The 22,466-nt window shown below is 36.7% G+C and overlaps 2 protein-coding genes across 6 annotated transcripts; both read left to right on the top strand.

Moving 5' to 3' along the window:
* The first annotated feature begins 375 nt into the window (after nucleotides 1-375).
* On the top strand, nucleotides 376-8,503 carry LOC143603620 (protein TOPLESS-RELATED PROTEIN 2-like). 2 transcript variants are annotated; one of them, XM_077080373.1, is made up of 26 exons: nucleotides 376-533; nucleotides 1,868-2,097; nucleotides 2,264-2,443; nucleotides 2,544-2,657; nucleotides 2,739-2,897; nucleotides 2,990-3,167; nucleotides 3,245-3,371; nucleotides 3,458-3,567; nucleotides 3,652-3,790; nucleotides 3,868-3,977; nucleotides 4,088-4,157; nucleotides 4,257-4,330; nucleotides 4,414-4,509; nucleotides 4,580-4,675; nucleotides 4,747-4,874; nucleotides 4,986-5,220; nucleotides 5,306-5,467; nucleotides 5,554-5,658; nucleotides 5,738-5,890; nucleotides 6,012-6,122; nucleotides 6,201-6,383; nucleotides 6,475-6,603; nucleotides 6,701-6,796; nucleotides 6,895-7,080; nucleotides 7,159-7,331; nucleotides 7,430-8,503. In XM_077080373.1, exons 2-26 carry the CDS (start codon nucleotides 2,018-2,020, stop codon nucleotides 7,644-7,646), a joined length of 3,411 nt encoding a protein of 1,136 aa, XP_076936488.1. In that variant the 5' UTR covers nucleotides 376-533; nucleotides 1,868-2,017; the 3' UTR covers nucleotides 7,647-8,503. The 2 variants fall into 2 exon arrangements, with proteins under 2 accessions (XP_076936488.1, XP_076936493.1); XM_077080378.1 differs by having other exon boundaries at nucleotides 7,433-8,502.
* A 2,264-nt stretch (nucleotides 8,504-10,767) lies between these two features.
* LOC143603670 (bZIP transcription factor 68-like) lies at nucleotides 10,768-21,233 on the top strand. 4 transcript variants are annotated; one of them, XM_077080424.1, is made up of 13 exons: nucleotides 10,768-11,091; nucleotides 12,104-12,221; nucleotides 12,318-12,368; nucleotides 12,464-12,538; nucleotides 12,771-12,860; nucleotides 12,952-13,011; nucleotides 13,096-13,268; nucleotides 13,967-14,021; nucleotides 14,114-14,156; nucleotides 14,245-14,480; nucleotides 15,085-15,162; nucleotides 20,552-20,677; nucleotides 20,801-21,233. In XM_077080424.1, exons 2-13 carry the CDS (start codon nucleotides 12,144-12,146, stop codon nucleotides 20,861-20,863), a joined length of 1,128 nt encoding a protein of 375 aa, XP_076936539.1. In that variant the 5' UTR covers nucleotides 10,768-11,091; nucleotides 12,104-12,143; the 3' UTR covers nucleotides 20,864-21,233. The 4 variants fall into 4 exon arrangements, with proteins under 4 accessions (XP_076936539.1, XP_076936526.1, XP_076936536.1 ...); XM_077080411.1 differs by having other exon boundaries at nucleotides 10,769-11,091; nucleotides 12,312-12,368; nucleotides 14,105-14,156; XM_077080421.1 differs by having other exon boundaries at nucleotides 10,771-11,091; nucleotides 12,312-12,368; nucleotides 14,251-14,480; nucleotides 20,801-21,232.
* Nucleotides 21,234-22,466: the final 1,233 nt, after the last annotated feature.

Genomic DNA, 22,466 nt, shown 5'->3' with positions numbered 1-22,466 from the left:
TTGAATTCCGTGCTCGCACCCCTCTCGCGCCACGGTGGTGTGGTGCTCGCGCCTGGGGACGCGAGCGGAGGGGCTCTCGCACCCCCGCTGAAGCCCCACACCCCTCAGCCTTACGAGTTTAACAAACACAAAAAAGTCCTAAATAAAAGCAAAAAATATAAAAAGCCAACAAAGTGCCAAAAGATACCATGCTCTCTCTCTCTCCTTTATCCGCATGTCACCATTTTATTCCGTCACCACCAATCACAACCCTCCACGTACACTCCTCTACTAGTCACCACCCGTCACTTTACCGAACCCCACTCCATCAAGACACAAGCCGGAACTCATCACCTATATAAAAGGAAGAGAGAGAAAGAGAAACAGTTATACATATATATGCATAAATATATATATAGAGAGAGAGAGAGAGAGAGAGCGAGAGAGAAAAAAGGAAAAAGAGTGAGTAGAAAGCAAGACGTGTTACTGTTTGTGCAGTGCAGAAGTTGCTGTTGAAAGTTGAAACCCTAACTTTGACGCTCGTGACTCGTCTTGTGAGTTTTCGATGAATAATTTGTACTGTTTTGATGTTGTTTTTTGAATCTGTATGTGTGTGTGTAGGTTCGATCTGTATGAAGTTGAGGTGATGTTGATTGTGTAGGTGCGTTGTGAATGTGGTTGTTAGTGTTTGTAGATATGATATTTGTGTACGGATGTTAAAATTAGAGGACGTTAGGTCATTTTGTGCTTAATTTTGAAGTTGTAAGGTTATAATTATGTAGTTATGAGTCTGTTTTTGTGTAGGCTCGATCTGTATGAAGTGCGTCTAATTATTGTGAGGTGTGTTGTGGATTTGAGGTGATTTTGATTGTGAAAGTGCGTTGTTAATGCGGTTGTTAGTGTTCGTAGTTGTGGAATTTGTGTACGGTTGTTATGATTAGAGGACGATAGGTCATTTTGTGGTTAATCGTGCTTGTTTTGGAAGTTTTATGGTTATAATTATGTAGATAGAGTCTGTTTTTGTGTAGTTTCGATCTGTATGAAGTGCGTCTAAATATTGTGAGGTTTGTTGTGAATTTGAGGTGATTTTGATCGTGTAGCTGCGTTGTTAATGCTGTTGTTATTGTTCGTAATTGTGAAATTTGTGTACGGTTGTTATGGTTAGAGGACGTTAGGTCATTTTATGTTTAATGATGCTTATTTTGGAAGTTGTTAGGTTTTGATTTTGTAATTAGAGTCTGTTTATGTGAAGTTTGGTGGTTGTGATTTTGTAGTTAAGTTTTTTGAGAGAGGAAGTAATTGGTGTTATAATTAGAGGACGTTAGGTCATTTTTGTGGTTAATGATGCTTATTTTGGAAGTTGTTAGGTTTTAATTTTGTAACTAGAGTTTGTTTATTTGATATTGTAGATTAGTTTTTGAGAAATTGAGTAAACAGGGGAAGTAATTAGTGTTATTCAGTGTAATTTAGATTTATATGAAGTTTATCTAAACGTCGTGAAAGTTGTTGTGAATTTGAGATGATTTTAATTGTTAAGGCGCACTGTTAAAGCTTTTGTTATTGTTCGTAATTATGAAATTTGTGTTGTGAAGTAGGAGTCCCTGAAGTTGAATTAGGCTGTTAGATGATAAGGATGTGTATGATTATTATACGTGGAGGACATTAGGTCATTTTGTGCTCAATTGGCTTATTTTGGAAATTGTAAGGTTTTAATTTTGTAGCTAGAGTCTGTTTATGTGATGTTTTGTTGTTATAATATTGCAGCTAAGTTTTTGAGAAATTGAGTAAACAGGGGAAGTAACTAGTGTTATACTGTTATTCAGCTATTGTAAGGTTGTACATTCTGCTGATATGATTTGCAGATATTGATTGAATGCATTTGTTGCAGAAATGGTGTACTGAATTTTGAAGACACTGCTCTTATTGATTCTAGATTATAGGGTGTTGGATCTTTTGGAATTTATTCCTTATTTATAAATTTTTGTGTTCATAACTGAATTTTGCGCTGGAGTGGTTGGGGGTACCTGCTGGAGGAGCCATGTCATCCTTAAGCCGGGAACTAGTTTTCCTAATTCTGCAATTTCTTGATGAGGAGAAATTCAAAGAAACCGTTCACAAGTGAGTGTATTTTTTTAATAATATTTGGAGCATGCGTTTTTAATACCATGGATTTAGAAAAGTTTTCTGAGATAACACTTCTCAAATAGCATTGTAATCTGAAAATATAACTGCCTGATTGATAGTATACGGTACTCATTTTCTCATGTGAACTACATATGTTCAGGTTGGAACAAGAATTTGTTTTTTTCTTCAATATGAAATATTTTGAGGATCAAGTTCAAGCTGGTGAGTGGGATGAAGTTGAACGATATCTATATGGTTTCACAAAAGTTGAAGACAATCGTTACTCAATGAAGATTTTCTTTGAAATAAGGAAACAAAAGTACTTGGAAGCCCTTGATAGGCAAGTCAAATAGTATAGTTATATAACTTAGCTTATGCATCCTTGCCTACTTAATTTTCTACACAAGTCTGTTTATTGATATTTAAGTTGCTGATATCAGGAATGACCGAGCAAAAGCTGTTGAAATTCTTTGTAAGGATTTGAAGGTCTTTTCTACTTTCAATGAAGATCTCTTCAAGGAAATCACACAGCTACTAACACTTGACAATTTTAGGTACTTTTATGACTAGCTGTACTTATCATAGTATGTTACAACTTAGAAGGTGACCTTATTATTTTCCTTATTTGTAATTAGGCAGAATGAGCAGCTTTCAAAGTATGGGGATATCAAATCAGCTCGAAGCATTATGTTAGTTGAGCTGAAAAAGCTTATAGAAGCAAACCCTTTGTTTAGAGAGAAGCTTGCTTTTCCGGCTTTTAAAGCTTCACGACTGAGGACATTGATAAATCAGAGGTCTTGAAACCAACCTTGCATTCTAACATTCTTAATTAATTAATTATTAGTAGAATTTACAAATTTTAATGGGATCTTATCTTATTTTGCAGTCTTAATTGGCAGCATCAACTTTGCAAGAATCCCCGTCCCAATCCTGATATTAAAACTCTTTTTATTGATCATACTTGTAATTCTAACAATGGAGGTCGCGGTCCTCCCCCTACCAACAGTTCCCTTGCTGGACCTGTTCCTAAAGCTGGTGTATTTCCTCCTATTGGAGCACATGGCGTAAGGGTAATTGAGTACTTTTGTCGTTATTTAAATATAATTATATACAGTATATTTGAAAATTTTATTCTGTACAGCCATTTCAACCTGTTGTTTCTCCTTCTGCTGGTGCAATTGCTGGGTGGATGGCGACTGCTAATCCTTCCATGCCTCATGGTCCTGTTGCAGCTGGACCTCCTGGCCTTGTGCAGCCTCCAGTAGCAGGTTGGTGTTTCACATTTTGTCATTTCATGTGCAAATTTTGTTAAAACATTATTGGTCTTTAATTGATGTTTTGCTCTTATGTGTAGCTGCATTTCTAAAGCATCCACGAACACCTCCAGGTGGTCCTGGATTGGAATACCAAATGGCTGATTCAGAGCACTTAATGAAACGTATGCGTGTGGGCCCATCTGATGAGGTATGCAATGCTCTTATTGTTTGATTTTCATTGCTTTTAGGTTATTGTTGTTTCATACAAAAATGCTCTGATATGTCAAAACAGCTGTCATTTTCTGGTTCAACTCACCTTCCCATTCTATATTCGCCGGACGATCTTCCGAAAATTGTGGTTCGGACCCTTAACCAGGGTTCTAATGTCGTGTCCATGGACTTCCATCCTCAACAACAAACTATTCTCTTAGGTTAATCTCCAATTCATTGGATTAAATTCTTTGCAATATCTTAATTCAATTTTACATTTGTGAAAACTGTCCTGCAGTCGGAACAAATGTTGGTGACGTAAGCATTTGGGAGGTTGGAAGTCGAGAAAGGATCGTACATAAACCCTTCAAGGTTTGGGATTTATCTGCTTGCTCTATGGCTTTTCAGGTAAAGTTTCTTTTCATATTGACACACTTTCAAGTTGTTAATTTGTGCTCATAATGCATGCCTCTTATGTATAGCGTCCTTACTATAGTTATAATTAACTTCATGTCCAGACAACTTTGGTGAAAGATGCAGTGATAGCTGTTAATCGTTGCATATGGGGACCAGATGGAGCAATACTTGGTATAATGAAAAGTCTAAATTATGTCACAAAACTTAATAGATACTTTGTGATCATCAATTTTGGGTCCCACTTCCTTTTTTTTTTTTTTTTTGTCATAGGTGTTGCCTTTTCTAAGCACATTGTTCAGATATATACATACAACCCGTCAGGGGAGTTAAGGCAGCATTTGGAAGTAAACCCTCCTGTCTTTTTATTTTTCATTTCTTTCTTAAAAGCATTGATACTTGAGTTTATGATGGATCTTGCACATTACAGATAGATGCCCATGTTGGTCGTGTAAATGATATTGCTTTTGCTCATCCTAATAAGCAACTGTGCATTGTCACTTGTGGCGATGACAAGACAATTAAGGTACAGCTGTCATTTAAAAACAAAATTTCCTGAATCATTTGTATAACCATTGCTGCATCTTTTGTCATAGGTATGGGATGCTGTAGCAGGACGCAGGCAGTACACATTTGAAGGCCATGAGGCTCCTGTATATTCTGTCTGCCCTCACTTTAAAGAAACAATACAGGCAAGCATTGTTTTGTGTCCTTATTCTAAAATATTAGGTGACCTGTGATATTTACATGGAATCATCTGCAGTTTATATTTTCAACATCAATTGATGGGAAAATCAAGGCATGGCTTTATGATTGTTTGGGACCTAGAGTAGATTATGATGCCCCTGGCCTTTGGTGCACGACAATGGCATATAGTGCTGATGGAACCAGGTCATTCTCACATACTGATAATATAAATTATAAAATATACTTTTTTTTTTGAAAAATAATATGTAAGAGGCAAGTGTTAGTTCTTAACTCTTAAATGTACTATTGTTTCAGACTGTTTTCCTGTGGAACAAGCAAAGAAGGAGACGCCCACTTGGTTGAGTGGAACGAGAGTGAAGGAGCAATCAAGAGGGAATATTCTGGTTTTGGAAAGCGGGCCATGGGGGTTGTTCAGTTTGACACAACTAGAAACCGTGTCTTAGCTGCTGGAGATGAGTTTCAAATAAAGTTTTGGGACATGAATGATGTTAATATTCTGACTGTTACTGATGCAGATGAGAGATTACATGTAAGCATGGCATACAAAAATATTTTAATTCCATTAATCAAAAGACTAATAATTATAGTATTATACTAATGTTCATTTGTATTAGGCAAGGCCTAGGTTGCGGTTTAACAAGGAAGGGTCATTACTGGCAGTCACCACAAGTGACAATGGAATTAGAGTATTGGCAAATAATGATGGGCAGCGAATGCTAGCACGGACGGTACAAAATCAAGCTTATGAAGGGTCTCGATTTTCTGATACAGTAAAAGTAATTTGTTTGACCTCATTTGACTGATTTTTATTCTCTATAAATCATGGAATTATCTAATTACTCTCTTCAAACTTCCTCTGCAGCCTGCAATCCCTGGCTCATTAGGTCCCATCCCTAACGCCTCTTCTTCTATGCTATCTGCTACAGAACGTGAAAGAATGCAAACGCCATTATCTATCACCAATCTTGTAAGTTAAAGTCCTTTCACCATTTACCATGTTTTTATCTATGGTCAACTTTTTTTATGTATATTGTGTACAATTGCAGGCTAATGCTAATGCAGAAAGCAGTAAACTTGTGGATATTAAACCTAGAATTACAGATGATGCTGAGAACACTAAAAGCTGGAAGCTCCCTGAAATAGTTGATTCTGCTCATCTTAAAGCCCTAAGGTTGCCTGATCCAGTGGCTTCCAGCAAGGTGTGTTAGTTTGTTTGGCTTTTTACCTTGATAATTTGTTTTGCTTTTTTATCAATATTATTAGTTAGTCTAAATTTTTTTTGAGCGGTATGAGTTAATCTATATTAATTATAATCTTCAGATTTTGCGCCTTATCTATACAAATTCTGGTCTTTCTTTACTTGCACTTGCTTCTAGTGCCATTCATAAACTATGGAAATGGCAACGAAATGAACGGAATCCATCTGGGAAGGTTAGTGGGCCCGGTTAACATTTTAGAATGACATACTCCTTTATTGTTGAATTCTGATTGGTCTTTGTACATGTTCAGTCAACTGCATCGATTGTTCCACAATTATGGCAACCCGCAAACGGGGCCCCCATGTCTAATGATGTAAACGAGAGTAAACCTGCTGAAGAGTCAGCAGCATGCATTGCTTTGTCAAAGAATGATTCATATGTCATGTCTGCCTCTGGTGGGAAAATCTCCTTGTTCAACATGATGACTTTCAAGGTATCTAAAAACTGAAATATTTATTTCATTTTATTTCATCATGCAATTTTGAAATACCAACAATAGTTGAACTGATCTGGTCAAACTTCAGGTCATGACAACCTTCATGCCTCCACCGCCTGCTGCCACCTACTTGGCTTTCCATCCTCAGGACAATAATATTGTTGCCATTGGAATGGAAGATTCTACAATACAAATATACAATGTTAGGGTTGATGAGGTAACTGTTTTTCGCTTTTTAACATCACTTGTTATGTGTTCATCACTTAACTAAGCTTTCAAAATGCTGATTAATGGTCAAAATTGTTTTATTTTAGGTCAAAACCAAGCTCAAAGGTCACCAGAAACAAATTACAGGGCTTGCCTTTTCACAGACTTTAAACTCACTGGTTTCATCGGGAGCTGATGCTCAGGTAAGTGGTAGTAAAATCGTAAAGTTATGCTGATAAAAAGAACATTAAATTCATGTTTTTTGTTCTTACCAGACCTGTATGTTTTGACTGAATTACAGCTATGTATCTGGAACATTAATGGATGGGAGAAGAAGAAATCAAGAAGCATACAATCGCCACCTGGCCATACATCCTCATTGGTTGGAGAAACTAAAGTTCAATTCCATAATGATCAACGCCATATCCTCGTTGTACATGAAAGTCAAATTGCTATTTATGACCACCAACTGGAATGCTTAAAACTGGTACATTTAGTCGTCATTTGATGCTTTTTTTTTAATAATAGTCCGACAATATATCACTTAGAATTTATCCTCTTTTAGTGGTCTCCAAGAGAATCTCTTTCTGCTCCTATTTCAAGTGCAATATACTCATGTGACGGCTTGCTATTATTTACTGGATTTTCTGATGGCGCGGTTGGAGTTTTTGATGCTGATAATTTAAGGCTTCGATGTCGAATAGCACCTTCTGCCTACATTTCATCATCAATTTCCAGGTATGGAAAATATTATTTTGCAATAGAAATGTTAATCTTTGACCCATTTATGCCACATTTAAGCATGCGATTTGTTTTGTTTTGTTTTGTTTTGACAGCAGCAACAGCACTGCATATCCCATGGTGATTGCAGCACATCCATCTGATGCTAATCAATTTGCTCTCGGAATGAGTGACGGTTCGGTTCATGTTATTGAGCCAGCTGATGCAGATCCAAAGTGGGGCGGGTCAGCACCACAAGAAAATGGTACCTTAACATCAAATCCATCAAACTCTGCGTTGAATAGCCAACCGTCAGAAACACCGTCCAGATAAAAGGTAGAGAGTATAACCCGTTAAGAGGATGATTATAAGGAAAACATTAGTGTAGTAATGTAAATTCTAGACTATATTTTTGTTTAAAACTGATAGAGAAGATGTATGAGGTGTCTTGCTACCTCAAAACTATTTCAACCAGATGCTTTCTATTGTATTTTGGTCTTAATATCATTCTCATCAAGTTACAAAAGCTGATATTTGACACAAACTTACAAGGTAATATTAGTCGGGCAGGTTCATGTCACAAGTCAGAATGGTTGATTCAAAACAGGGGTTTTCCTCTGTAACGCACATACGGCTACCAGTTAAAATTGCTTTATCTAATATAGGAGAATACATATACCAGTGCTAGCCGTTTGAGAGCCACCTTTATGTAAAGGCGAGATGGTTTGGCTTCACTGTTGGTTGGCTGGTTTGAAAAAGACCATGTGAAAAGGTGCAATGGTTCATGAAAAAGAACCTGGACCAATGTGATGGCTTGCTAAAGGTGTAAAGGATGTCTCGTTCAAACTAGAAATTAGTCAAGGCCCTTCGGGTTGACATGTTTATATGATGCTTGTACAAATTGGCAACACTCTAGTTCATCACGGTTATCGCCTCTGTGTGTAGAGTTGATTAACAGTACGCACAATTTATAATTGTATCTAGAGGCAATTTACCAACACCCAAGCACACGAGTTAGAATAGACTGATTGAGGTGAAATTGTTTCAAAGGATAAAAATAAGTTAAATTTTTGTTAATGAGCTATTTTTTGTTAAGAATGGGCAATTTTTCACTTTAATAAAGTAGTCACTTGTATAAATTGAAGCATTAAAAAAAGTAACACAAGTTATTTTCACATGTTATTATTTTCCTCTGGATTAATTACATTAGTAGCAGTTTAGTTACGATGTAAGAGCTAGAACAGGTAATGTTTGACGAGATTCAAAATGTGCATAATAAAAATCCATCTGTTGTTTAAAATGTACACATGTATATATCAAAAACCCATTATTGTCTACCATTTACGCATATGCATTGAACTAAAACCAACAGAAAATATAATTTCTAAAGAGCACGGGGAAAAATGATGGGTTTAGAATGAGAGGAATGATGTATGCTCTTATTTTGAATACTTTTGTATCTAGAAGCATATCATATTAGGTGTGATTGAAGATTTAGTGTGTATACTTATGTGTGGGTAGCTGCTTGCTAGTCTTCTTTTAGACCATGTGTATTTATAAAGCCTCACCTCCATGCGTTATGTGATACGTGACGCCCAGTCAGAGTTATAGCTTTATACATAAATATGGTGTAGTCATTGCTCTCCACCCCCAGGCGTTATGCGCCACGTGGTACCCAGCCACCATTAATTGTTTTTGTTTTTTTTTAAATAATAATTCATTTAAATAATAGATGTAAAATTAAAAAAAAATACATTAAACTCACAAATTAAAACTAAATTAAAATAAAAAATACATTAAATTAAAAAATATAATAAAAACTAAATTAATAAGGCTACATGTTGTATTTTTCAAAAAATTTATTTTGCCGAATTGCTTTTAGAGATTGGACTCTCGGGTCGTCTTCGGATAACTCCTTTGTTAGAATCTCGATGTCGTCCAATTCATTTCTTTTAAGTACTTCGACGGCGTCCAAATTTACTTGAAGACGTTTAGCTCCAAGTTCTTGTATATCTTTGAGTCGAATATTCATTTCTTTTAAATGACTTTCCTTCGACATTCGAACATGTTGCCGACGATGACGCGACCCCTTTCCCTTTCCATTTCCCTTGTTCCTTCTACCCCCTGGTTGAGGCATCTCGGTAATATCCGCATAAGGATTACCGGCTTCATTATCGCTTAGGTTGAAGTTTCGATTGTCGAAACGGGGCGTATCCGAATCAACCGAAGACGATGTTTTAGATCTTTTTTTAGGTGGGCCACCTTCGGTATCGGGCCGCATTTCGGTGAAACCTCAGGTATTGTTTCCAAATACCAAAGTATTGGAAAGTCCCGAGACCTTATGTTGATACTCTGTCAACGCCCTTTCCATTATTTCTGCGTCAGAAAGAATGCGACTCCACGTTCGAGTCATCCGAGAGTGAACCGTATGGAAACCTGTGCATTTGGTGTTGATGTCCTTCCATTTCGACTGTAATGAATCTTTTTCTCGATGTGAGTCTCTGTCAAGTTCGTGGAACAACTCTTTAATTTTGTGCCAAAATATGCCCAATGCTTGATAGTTCGCTAAAAAAATAAAAAACATCACAAGTTCAATGTTTTTCTAAGAAATTTAAAAAATATATATTTTTATAAAAACTTACCGCACTCGACATCTTCCGATATCGTGCACCAAGCATGAGCACATAGTTCGCACTCGTCGATACTCCACGGTATGGTGTTCTTTTTAGCCTGAGGTTCGCCGGCGGGCTTTTTTGCGTGTTTTCTCGGACGTCCGCGTGGGGTCGAACCGCCGCGAGTCGCCGGGACGGGTTGTCTCTGGGTTTATTTATGTCTCCGGCACCGTCTCGTTGTCGGGTTGGGAACCCGAACAGGCAAAAATGTTTGTAGTTGGGGTTTGGAAACCGGACACCGTATTTGGTAAAGGGGCTCCCGAACTTAGATATTGCATGTACGCAGCCATATGCGCTTCGAACGGATACGGGGATTGAGGGACGGAGACGGTTGGCATTGGGGCGATAGATGAGTTCATTTGTGGATTTTGGTTGCTTGCGTTGCCTTGACGGACAAATTGACCGAAGCCGAGAACATTTTGGTTGTTATTAAACGGAAACATTTTGGTAGTAGAAAGAATTGTGTAAAAAATATTTGGTAGAGAAGTAGTAGAAAGAAATGTGTAAAAAAATGAGGTTTGGGTGTGTTTTGTAGTATAGTTTGGTTAATATTTTAAAAAGTTTTTTTTTTAAACTCCAACGGCTATCCCCAACGGGCCCCCAAGGGATAATTTTTTGATTTTTGTGCCAATTCCAAATGTTATGTACAAAACGCGTAAAAAAACCCCAAAACACCGGGGGCGGTGTTCCCGGCGTGACTACGGGTGGTCTTAAATCTAAATCTAAATCTAAATCTAACGTTTCAATTTTCGTTTCGGTTCGATTCCGTTGACATCGGGTTAAATACATGATAAAACAATTGGTTAGCTTTACCCTACACCTACCCTCCACTGAAGGCGCACACGTCAGCACAAATCTACCGTTGAAACCAGCAATTGATGAATCAGCTAGCTTTCAGTCACCATCACCTTCAATCAGTTTGAATCAACCTCGCTCGCTCGTGAATCAACTTAACCAATTTGAATGTGATCTATCCACAAATCCTTTAGTTAGGGTTTTTGAGCTTGATCTAGCTTATTATTATTATTATTATTATTATTATTATTATTATTATTATTATTATTGCAATCGCAACCGTTTGATTGATCGGTTCGAGATGATTTTCGGTAGGTTATCACATCTGAAGCTTGTTCTTTATAATTGCGTTTAATATTTATGTTTAACCTAACCTCACTGCAGTTTCAATTGCCTTATTTGATTAATACTTTATCAAAATTTGTTTTCGATATTATTGGTAAAAGCTAGTTTTCCCTTAATTTGAATTAGTTATGTTTGTGTGGTGTGTTGTTATCTTCAATTTAGATGAATTGTAGGCTTAATTTGTTGTATCATGTTTAGGTTATGTGAATTTGTGAAAATCCCCAATTTTTGTGATTTTGGAAGTAGGGGTGTTGCAGGGTTCGGTTATTAGCGTCAATCGAAACCGAAGTCATTGGTTAATCTATTTTGTTAACCGGTTGGTTGTTGGTTAATCGGTTCGGTTATTCGGTTAATTTATCCGCTTTCGGTTAGGTTAGATTAATAACCAAAACCAAACTTGGGCTAAATTTTATACTTTGAAATACATGAAATGAAGGCATAAATACTAAAATACTTGAAAGGAGGCATAAAAGCTAGAATTATATGAAAATATGAATGGTTCGGTTAGTTTCAGTTAACCGAGGGTACCAAAAAAAAACTGTTTTTTTGTAAATTTCGTTTCGGTTTTGTTGGTTTGGTTTCGGTTAATGGTTCGGTTGTTGCTCACCCCTATTAGGAAGTTCATAGTGTCTTGCTGTATATGAGTCTCTGAGGTATATTTTGAGAACATCAATTCAGTTATGCAAAAAATAATCTTCAAATTTGATGAATGGTATGGTCAATTTGTTATATAATGTTTAGGTTATGTGAATTTTTGAAAATCCCTAAATTTATGGTTTAGGTTGTTATAGCGTTTTACTATATAGGAGTCTCTGAGGTATGTTTTGAGAACACCGATTCATATGTGCAAAATAATCTTTAACTACTGTTTATGAAGGTGAATTTGTAGCTTGTAGAGTTATTTCAAATGCAATACCTTTTTTTTCTTATTTTTTTAATAAAATCTAGTAATGCATGTGTTTTCAATTCCATTGGCAGGATGGTTGTAGGATACTTCAAGTTTTTACTCGTTTGAGTAATGGGAAGCAGCGAGAAGGATAAATCCTCCAAGGAGGAAAAAGACCCAACAAAGGAGTCAAAGACAACAAATTCTCAAGTTAATATCTTTCTCTTTTGTCTGCAGTCAGTTGTTAGAACTTTAATGGCATGTGTTTATATTTTTGTTTTATAACTATACTTTATTCAGGAGCAGACTTCTGGTGCTGCCAAGGGCACAGTCAATCCAGATTGGACTGGATTTCAGGTTCCGTCTCAAAAACATTTGAACTTGCACAAATTGGTCCTCTTAAAGATTTGAGATACTTTACTAATCTTAGGTTGTATGCCAATCTTGAACAGCCTTATCCTCATATGCCTCCACATGGGTTTATGGCATCAAGCCCTCAAGCTCACCCCTACATGTGGGGGGTTCAGGTATTATTATGTATAGACCTGCAGCTTATATCTTTGAACTGGTTGACAAGCTTAGGTTACGTATTTAGCTCCTTGAAGTTGGTAATGACGATTGCTATCTGACCATATGATGTGATGCCAATTTCATAAATCTTGAATATGCTGGTCGCATGATGTTATTTAGTTTCATCTATCCACTTCATTTTACAATGGATATATTGTTCATTTTTCTGATATCTACGTGCACTTGCAGCCTATTATGCCACCTTATGGTACTCCACCTCATCCATATGTTGCCATGTATCCTCCTGGTGGCATTTATGCTCATCCATCTATGCCCCCGGTATTTTTCTTATTAATTTTAATGTGTTATTTTTCTAACTTCCTTACTATCTTGAAAAAGTTATATTGAAATTTGTTTCATATTTAACCAGGGATCATATCCATTCAGTCCATATGCAATGCCTTCTCCAAATGGTGTTGCTGGAGCTTCTGTGAGTTGCCTGAGTTAGTATAATTTATGGATTTCTGGAGTGTATAGCTTAATATATTTACAACAAAATGTGAATGTTGTGTAGGGTAATAGTAATAGTCCTGGAAATGCGGAAGTTGATGGCAAATCACCGGATGGGAAGGAAAAACTTCCAATTAAGAGGTCAAAAGGAAGCTTGGGCAATATAAATATGATTACAGGCAAGAATAATGAACCTAACAAAGCAGGCGCATCTGCTAATGGAGCTTATCCAAAAAGGTATAGCTAGTGAATTGTTGAAGTTTAATGGGTCAAGTTATTCAACAAAGAAGAACAAAAATGAGAAGAATGAGAAGGATTTGTAGCCACACAAAATAACCCCTCCAAAAAAATAAGAAAAACAATAAATAAAAAAATTATAACTCAAAATTGAATAAACAAACAAAAAAAGTAAAAACACAAAAATGTTTCCATCGTCTATCTCGTTCTCACAAAAAAAACACACACACACACACACAATGGTAAGTGAAAAAAGTCATGTCTTTTCCTTGACATTGTGTCTTTTTTTTCTTTATATTGTGTTATATTTTGTTCGGCATTGTGTTATATTTTGCGATCTATTGTGTCTTTTTTAGTTATAATTGTGTCTTTTGTTCATTTTCGTCATTGTGCATTTGATCTCGGCATTGTGTCTTTTCGTCAATTTTTTTTATTTTTTTTAACGGGAATGATGGCGGAAACATTTTAGTTTTTTAATTTTTTTCGTTTTTTATTTATATTTTGAGTTATGATTTTTTTATGATATTTTTGGAATATATTTTTAAGAGATTTTTTGTGTGGTCGCAAATCCTTCTCACGCTTCTCATTTTTGTCTCCCTTTGTATTTTAACTTTACCCGAAGTTTAATATGGGTCTTTTCCATTAAAAAAAATGAAAAGAAAAATTACGTGTCTCTAATTTTGATTTGGGATTTTCAGTGCTGAGAGTGGAAGTGAAGGTTCAAGTGAAGGAAGTGATGGAAATTCTGAAAATGTAAATATTGTTTATTATTCTAATTACTTGTTTGGTGTTATTATTATTTTTTTTACGTTTAATAAGATTAACTTAAATTTGAGTTGTTGCAGGATTCACAAATGAAGTCAGGATCAAGGCAAGATTCTATTGAAGGTTTGGTTTCTATGAGTGTCTAATAGGTCGTTTATTGTTTTTGTGCTTCGTGGGATTGAAGCAATTGTTATTACAATGATATTGTTAGCCACAGGTGAAAATGGTAACTCTGCCAATGGAGCACCAAATGGACCTGTTTCTGTGGTCAATCAAACAATGCCTGGTCCCGCCACTAACTTAAATATAGGCATGGAATATTGGAACGGTACAAATCCGTCCCATGTTCCTGCGATGCATGGGAATATAACTGCTGCTCCAGTTGCAGCAGCGGGAATAGTTACTGCTGGATCAAGGGATAACATGCAGTCACAACTCTGGCTACAGGTGCACCTTATGTTATTCTTTCTAGTAAAAGTTTTAATATTATATTTCTACATAGTTGAACACTGAATTGAAACCAAATAACAGTTTAATGCTCACCACAATCCAGTGTAATTTTCCTGTCTGAACCAAGTCAAAGGACCTTTTTATCTTTCACTTTTTTTTTTCCATCTGTTAAGCAATATGTACATCATGTGTGTTGACTTATACCTGTATTTTTTGTATATCTAAAAGGTATATTTGTCGGATTTTTTGATGAAAAGTGAATGCCCAGTTTATGAATTAAAATTATGACTTGCGGTGAATTGCATATAAGAGCTTATTTTCTCTCCAATTTTATTTGGGAAGGAGGGATTAAATAGGTGGTTGCATTTTTGGCATCAAAAACCTTTTTATAGTTCCAAGATTGTTCATTGTGGTGTCCAATTTATTATTACCGACTCTGAAATTCAAATTGGGCTCCTATACTGGAGCGTGGGAAACAAATTCTCAAGTTCCTTATATGGCACTTGTATGCATTTAATGGATTATGTAACTATTTAGGAAACGCAAGGAAAAACACTTTGATGGCTTTTTCTTTATCTTATTGATTGATTCTTTATTTCAGGATGAAAGGGAGCTAAAACGACAGAGAAGGAAGCAATCCAATAGGGAATCTGCTCGTAGATCCAGACTGCGCAAGCAGGTGAATACTTTTTTCTTTAGTCAAAATCGAAACTGTTCTCCAAAGATGACAAATGGGCGGGTTGCCGGATCAAAGTGGATATTTTGGCACGGGTACAGAAAGGCTATTTGTCCAAAACGTATATTGTATAAATGATTTTATGAATGATTAGTGTGTCCATTGTCCAGTATGCTGCAAAGTCATATCCTTTCAATAATAATCTAATTTATTAATTATTAATAAAATAATTTAAGAGGCTTTGTGTATCTACAATAGGGAGAAAATATTAAATAGTAATCAGTTTTCAATAATTTTTACTAAAGTCGGTAAGTTTTTTTTTTTTTTTTTTTTTTCAGTTTAAAAAAATATTTGAAGTTTAAAACTGGGTAACTTAGCATAACTAACTAATTATGTAACAATATTGAAAGTTGAAGTTAAAACACGTAATGTGATTTTGGTTATTGATTTCTTGACTAATGCATTACAATAGATCCCTATATATAGGGTAGAATATTACATTCAACTACCATCTAAAATCAAGATTGTAAATATAAGATCTAACATAATATATTGTCTAACATTCCCCCGCAAGTTGAGGGCGGGGAACGACCTGCAACTTGGACCTTAGAAGTAGAAATCTTTGTGACGGTAGCGGTTTTGTGAACACGTCAGCGATTTGATCATTTGTAGATATGAATTGAACTTTAAGTTTGCCTCGAGCCACCTTTTCTCTGACAAAATGGAAATCAACTTCAACATGTTTTGTGCGAGCATGAAACACGGGATTAGCAGATAGATAGGTGGCACCTAGATTGTCACACCATAGCATAGGTGAAGACTTGGTGACAATACCGAGTTCATTCAAGAGAGCCTCCAACCAAGTTATTTCAGCAACCGTGTCAGCAAGAGCTTTATACTCGGATTCAGTTGAAGAACGAGAAACCGTACGTTGTTTACGAGCATTCCATGAGACAAGATTGGACCCTAAATAGACAACAAACCCCCCTGTGGATCGACGGTCATCTGGACATCCTGCCCAGTCAGCATCAGAGTATGCTTTGAGAGTGTTGTGCCAATGAGCATCGGTAAAAGCATGAAGAGTAGATCCAGAGTCATGTCGAATGAACAACCCAAAATGAGATGTACCATTCAAATAGCGCAAAATCCGTTTAATAGCTAACCAGTGGTTATCAGTTGGGGCATGCATAAACTGACAAACTTTATTCTCAGCAAAAGTGATATCCGGACGCGAGAGGGAGGCATATTGAAGGCCCCCAACAATTTGACGATATTTGGTAGGATCAGTAAGTTGAGGGCTGTCACCGCGAGATAAAATTTGAGAACTACTCATAGGCGAAGAAACCGATTTACAATCAGTAAGCCCAGCACGCGTAATTAGTTCACGGATATACTTTTGTTGAGACAAAATAAGACTTTTTCCATGAGGAATGATCTCAATACCCAAGAAATAGTGAAGATTGCCCAAATCTTTTATCGCGAACGAGTTGCTTAACTTGGTAATAACACCATCAATAGCTTTCGGATTGTTCCCTGTGACAATAATGTCATCAACATAAACAAGCACATACACAAGAGTACCCTGAGACTTCATAATAAAGAGTGACGGGTCAGTTTTGGAACCCGAGAAACTGAGTTGGTGTAGAGCAGCAGATAAGCGTTCAAACCAGGCTCATGGAGCCTGCTTCAGGCCGTATAAAGACTTATGAAGAAGACACACGTGATTTGGATGAGTCTTGTCAACAAAACCAGGTGGTTGACGAAGGTAGACGGTTTCTTTCAAGTCACCATGGAGAAAAGCATTTTGGACATCTAATTGGCGAAGTGACCATTGATTGGTGACCGCAAGTGATAGTACGACCCGAATGGTAGTAGCCTTGATAATGGGACTAAAAGTTTCTTGAAAATCAACACCCGGTTGTTGGCGAAAACCTTTAGCTACAAGTCGCGCTTTGTAACGAGTGACATTACCGTGCTGATCCCACTTTAACCTGTAAACCCACTTGGAATCAATAACATTAGTATTTTTAGCATAAGGGACAAGAGACCATGTGCCATTCTTAACAAGAGCACCAAACTCTTCAGCCATGGCTTGACGCCACTCCGGAAATTTGTTAGCGACGGTAAACGAGGATGGCTCAAGAGAAGGAGTTAGATCAGTGGATGTATGATAGGAAGATGGATTATAGCGAGTGGTGGGTTTCGGATTGGGCCGAAGATTAGCTGGACGAGTGCGAGATGGTATGGTAGGTGTTTGAATGGGAATGGGCTGAAGGTCAGGTTGTGGAGTGGTGGGTTGGTTAGAAGTAGGGACTGGTGCAGGTGGTGTAGTAGAGGCTGTTTCGTTAACAAGGGCTGTTTCGGTCACAAGGGCGGGTTCGGTAGCAGGAGCTGGTTCGGTAACATGGGCTGTTTCGGTAATGGGGGCTGGTTCAGGCTGTTTAGGAGTGGGCAGTGTAGTGTTAACATGTGTTGGAAAGGTGGAGAAATAAGGGGCTAGATTGGTGGTGGGCTCGGTTAAAGGAACTGGTGTAAATGGAAAAAGATGCTCGTTAAATCGAACATGACGTGCAATATACACACGATCAGTTGTCAAGTCCAAACATCGATACCCATGATGAATAGGACTATCCGAAAAATACACAAGGTGTAGATCGGAAATCTAATTTATGTCGATTATACGGACGAAGGTAGGGAAAACATTGACATCCAAAAACACGAAGAAAGGAGTAATCTGGTGTTCGTTTGAAGAGATGCTCAAAAGGGGATTTGTTTGAGTAGGTTTGGGAGGGTAGTCGGTTGATTAAGTAAACGGCTGTTTCAAATGCAAAATTCCAAAAACGTAGTGGAGTGTTAGAATGATAAAGGAGAGAGAGGCCCGTTTCGACAACGTGTCGATTTCGACGTTCAACGATACCATTTTGCTCACTCGTGTGAGGACAATAACGACGATGAATAATACCTAGTGAGGAGAAAAAATGTGTGAGATTGCAGAACTCTCCCCCAGTCAGTTTGCACATTTTTAAGTTTGGTATTAAAATGTCGTTCGACCATTGTCACAAATGATTTAAAAGTGGAATAAACGTCAGATTTTTGTGCTAATGGATAATACCACATATATCTTGAATGGTGGTCAACACATAACATAAAGTATCTATATCCATCAAAAGAAAGTGATGAAGCAGGCCCCAAACATCACAATAAACCAAATCCAAAATATTATTACTATGAAAATTTGAATTATTCAAAGATAACTTAGAAGATTTTCCCATTTGACAAGCAGAACATAAAGCTGGAAATAGTTTTGTAGAAACAGGTAAAGAACAACTAGAAACAATTGTTTGGAAAACACGAGCATGAGGATGTCCGAGACGTTGGTGCCAAATGGTTGAAGAAGCTCTAGTGGCGGTGAAGGAAAGACGTGGAAGAGACTTCAATTGGGGAAGACGGATCGAGTACAAACCACCATTACTTGGACCCGTGAGTAGGATGGACCGTGTAGATTCGTCCTTCACAACAAAAAAAGATGAGTGAAATTCAAAGAAAACATCATTATCAGTACAAAATTGTTGAACAGATAAGAGGTTCTTTGTAACATCGGGTACGTGAAGAATATTAGAAAGATTAAAAATTTTGTTTAGGGAATATATTTTGGAAGAGCCAATACGAAGAATGGGTAAAGGTTTACCGTCGCCGACATGAAGTTTGTCGTTACCAGAATATGCCTCGGAGTTATCCAAACTTGTGAAGTCCGGTGTGACGTGACTGTTGGACCATGTGTCGGGAATCCATGTAGAACCAGATTGTGACCCAAGCTCAGAAAAATTTGCATAGTTTGCTTGAGGTGATGCACGGACAGCAGAGGAATTGGACTGATTAGGGCATTGGGAAGGCAGATGCTGGATGCCACAACGATTACAGTGGCCATAAACTGTGTTCTGAGTTGAAGCCCATGCAAATTGCTGTTGTCGGTTTTGGTTGCTGCCGTGTCCACGAGAGTCATCATGAGTTCTGTTAGAATAATTACCACGTGTATTGCCACGTGAATTGCCACGCCTGTTGCCACGATAATTGTTTGACGGGCGGTTTGCATAGAATGCTTGAGGTTGAGGGTTTTGAGAGACGGTAGGATGAAGTTGATACCCTAGTTGGGATGCTAGCTGATGCAAAGCAGTTAATTGATTTTGCGGGAATGTGTTATTGATTTTGCGGGAATGTGTTTGGTTGCAGCAGGGGATTGGTAGTGGAGGCCATGAAAGCTTGTGGAGAGGGTTTCATGGATTTGTTTACCAGAAAGTCATAATCAGAAATAAGGCCATGCAATTTGTTAAATTTTACCGGTGGGTATCGGCCTAGAAGATTTGCCTTGAGGCCATTGTATTCATCACGAAGACCGGAGATGGCAAGCATAACCAAGTCTTTGTCTTTGGTTGGTTCGCCAATGTTGGCTAGGGCACTAGCATATTCTTGGGCGCGGCTGAGATAGGAGATTGGAGTTTCATCTCCTTTCATCTCAATCTTTAAGAGTTGAGTTTTGAGAGTGTATTCCCGGGAAGAATTATGTGGTGCATATGCCCTCTCAAGAGAAAGCTAGAGATCTCTTGATGTTATTCCTTGAACATGTTGAAAAGAAGCTTCAGATATAGTAGAGATGACAATCATTCTTACGTGTGCATCATTGGAGATTCAATGATGCTAGCTAGGATTATCAACTGATGCAGTATTAGTTGTGGCAGCTGTTTTAGGCAGTGGGCGTGGGATTGTCCCATCTATGTAGCCAAATAAATTGTTGGTGACTAAGAAGGGATGGATCATTGCTTTCCAATACCCATAATTTGTGGGTGATAGTTTGAAAGCGAATTTATGGGAGTTGTGTGTTGTTTTCTCCACAGTTGTAAAGGTAGTAATCATGGCCATGATGAATTAGGGTAGAGTTGTTGATCGACAGAGAAGAGAAAAAAAAATATATGATGTAGGCTGCAATTGGTTGTTGACGGCAGCTAGGGTTTGAATACCTTGGCTGTGATACCAAGTTAAAACACGTAATGTGATTTTGGTTATTGATTTCTTGACTAATGCATTACAATAGATCCCTATATATAGGGTAGAATATTACATTCAACTACCATCTAAAATCAAGATTGTAAATATAAGATCTAACATAATATATTGTCTAACAGTTGAAAGTTGAGTGTTTTTTATACTTGGAAAAAGTTTGACCAACTTTAATGGAACAATGATGAAAATAGTAACTAGGCGACTGGTGACATATTCTCTATAATACACACTTTGGGGGTACTTTCAAAGTATTTGATACGTTACCTGCTATGATCATTTTTCATTCCCGCTTCTTATATAATTTGAATATTATTATATCTGTATGTGGGGCCAGGCGGAATGTGATGAGCTAGCCCAACGAGCTGAAGTTTTGAAGGATGAAAACTCTTCTCTCCGAGCTGAAGTAGGTCGCCTCAGGAGTGAGTATGAGCAACTTCTTGCTCAAAATGTATCACTCAAGGTAACACACAAGTCATGTGTTTTTAAGGCATATAATCTCCTAAAGCATTTCGTTAGAAAAATATTTATTAGTGTAATATTATTTAACCACCCCACTACCGCCACCCCCTCCCCATCTTTATAGGAACGACTAGGTGAAACATCAGGGCAAGAAGAAATGGCATCTGCTGGAAATGAAGATCATTAATGAAGTTATGGTTTTCCCATGCTTAACCTAACGACAGTTAGCAACTACAAAAAACGTGTTTGTACATAGTAGTACAAGCATCTAGTGAAGAGTTCATCAAATACTGACCCTGTTGTCTGTCTTAGATGAGCAAAATAACCTATCGAATCATCATCCATTGTTCTCGATCTGCCCGTCTTTTAAGGCCCGGTGAACCCGGATGATATGTAGACAGACTGTAGTGTGAAATTCATGCCATGCCCTTGTATTCCTAATATGGGTGTTGGTCATAATTATTTTAACACTTTGTGTACTAAATATGTTTGTTGTTTGTTAGATGTTGCATTTGGCTTCATCAATTTATGTTGTAAGGGTGTTTATAAATTGTTGAAACCGATCGTTATATTCAAACCGAACCAAATCAGTCACTTTTTTCAATTTTTTATCATTTTTTAGCCTGTTTTGATCATGAGAGTATAGGAATGGGAATAAGTTTGTTTATTGGAGTATGTCAGTATCCTAAAAATTTTTGAAAATAAATATGATGGTGTCCTTATCTTTTTTTGGGAAAAAAAGTTAGGTTGGATTTATAAACGTATTCCTACTTATATTAAACATACATTTCTGGTCAATTTATTAAAAGTGTCACATTACCATCAATCATTTTAAGTCATTTTAAAGGCATCCTAAATTTCCAAGGTTGCTTAGGTTTATACATCATTGAGGTTCACTTATTTAATATCTTCTTTTGTACTTGATACTACATTAAACTAATACAAGATTTTGACTCAATACATTAGTTTGTATTCTAATATTATTGTTTTGGTTTTTGAATGTCCTAACATTATTTACCTAGTCAGCTGCCCAAAATCTTAACAATATATACTTTAATTGATTTTTGTCAACCAACACATTTCTTATTCTTCATGTTAATAAACAATTGCTTAATCCTAAACGATATTCAATTTATTAAAAACACATTACTCATTGAAGTTATAACATATAATCATAAGACTTTAATAATAGACACATGATATGCAAGTGAGTAATCTCTTATATTAAATCGTAATAGACTACTTTCTTTTTCCCTTACATATATTACTAAAGTATTCTCTCTAACTCAATTTTCATATAATATAACTTCTTCACTACCAACCACCTTCATCATATTTCTTTCTATAATCTCATATTTTATAAATTGTAACTCTAATAACATACATTTTGTAGAAGAATTTTATTTGTTCTATTAAGAATTTAATAATGACACATGTATGATATGTAAGTGAGCAACCTGTAGACCCAAAGCGCTAGTTATGTTAAATTGTGACAACCAACTTTTTTTTTCTTACATATATTGCTAACCAAAACTATCATCTCATACTCCATTTTCATAAAATACAAGTTCTTCCACCATCAAACACCTTGGTCGTATTTCTTTCTATAAATTCTATCATCTTCTATTTTATAACTTACCACTCAAATAAAAGATATATTTAAAAGTAAAATTTCATAAAATAAAAGTTGCTATTGACCTTATAGCCTTATGACAATATGAAAGTGATGGTTAAGATTTAAGATCTTAAGTTCGAAACATAACCAAGAGGATTTTTTTTATAGTGATGAC

The sequence above is a fragment of the Bidens hawaiensis genome, unplaced genomic scaffold (genome assembly GCF_021521415.1).
Source record: "Bidens hawaiensis isolate Kalapana, Puna unplaced genomic scaffold, B.hawaiensis_p1.1 tig00001961_1, whole genome shotgun sequence".
Classification (NCBI taxonomy): domain Eukaryota; kingdom Viridiplantae; phylum Streptophyta; class Magnoliopsida; order Asterales; family Asteraceae; genus Bidens; species Bidens hawaiensis.
The sequence above is the reverse complement of the archived record's forward strand: the minus strand, read 5'-3'. Positions and strand labels throughout refer to the sequence as shown.

Excerpts from the sequence above, each read along its gene's own strand:
- LOC143603620 (XM_077080373.1), top strand. The coding sequence starts at position 2,018 with ATGTCATCCTTAAGCCGGGAACTAGTTTTCCTAATTCTGCAATTTCTT. Across the intron at positions 4,158-4,256 it reads ACCAGATGGAGCAATACTTG|GTGTTGCCTTTTCTAAGCAC; the intron begins GTATAATGAAAA and ends TTTTTGTCATAG. Across the intron at positions 6,123-6,200 it reads AACGGAATCCATCTGGGAAG|TCAACTGCATCGATTGTTCC; the intron begins GTTAGTGGGCCC and ends GTACATGTTCAG.
- LOC143603670 (XM_077080411.1), top strand. The coding sequence starts at position 12,144 with ATGGGAAGCAGCGAGAAGGATAAATCCTCCAAGGAGGAAAAAGACCCA. Across the intron at positions 13,269-13,966 it reads AATGGAGCTTATCCAAAAAG|TGCTGAGAGTGGAAGTGAAG; the intron begins GTATAGCTAGTG and ends TGGGATTTTCAG. Across the intron at positions 14,481-15,084 it reads AGTCACAACTCTGGCTACAG|GATGAAAGGGAGCTAAAACG; the intron begins GTGCACCTTATG and ends TCTTTATTTCAG.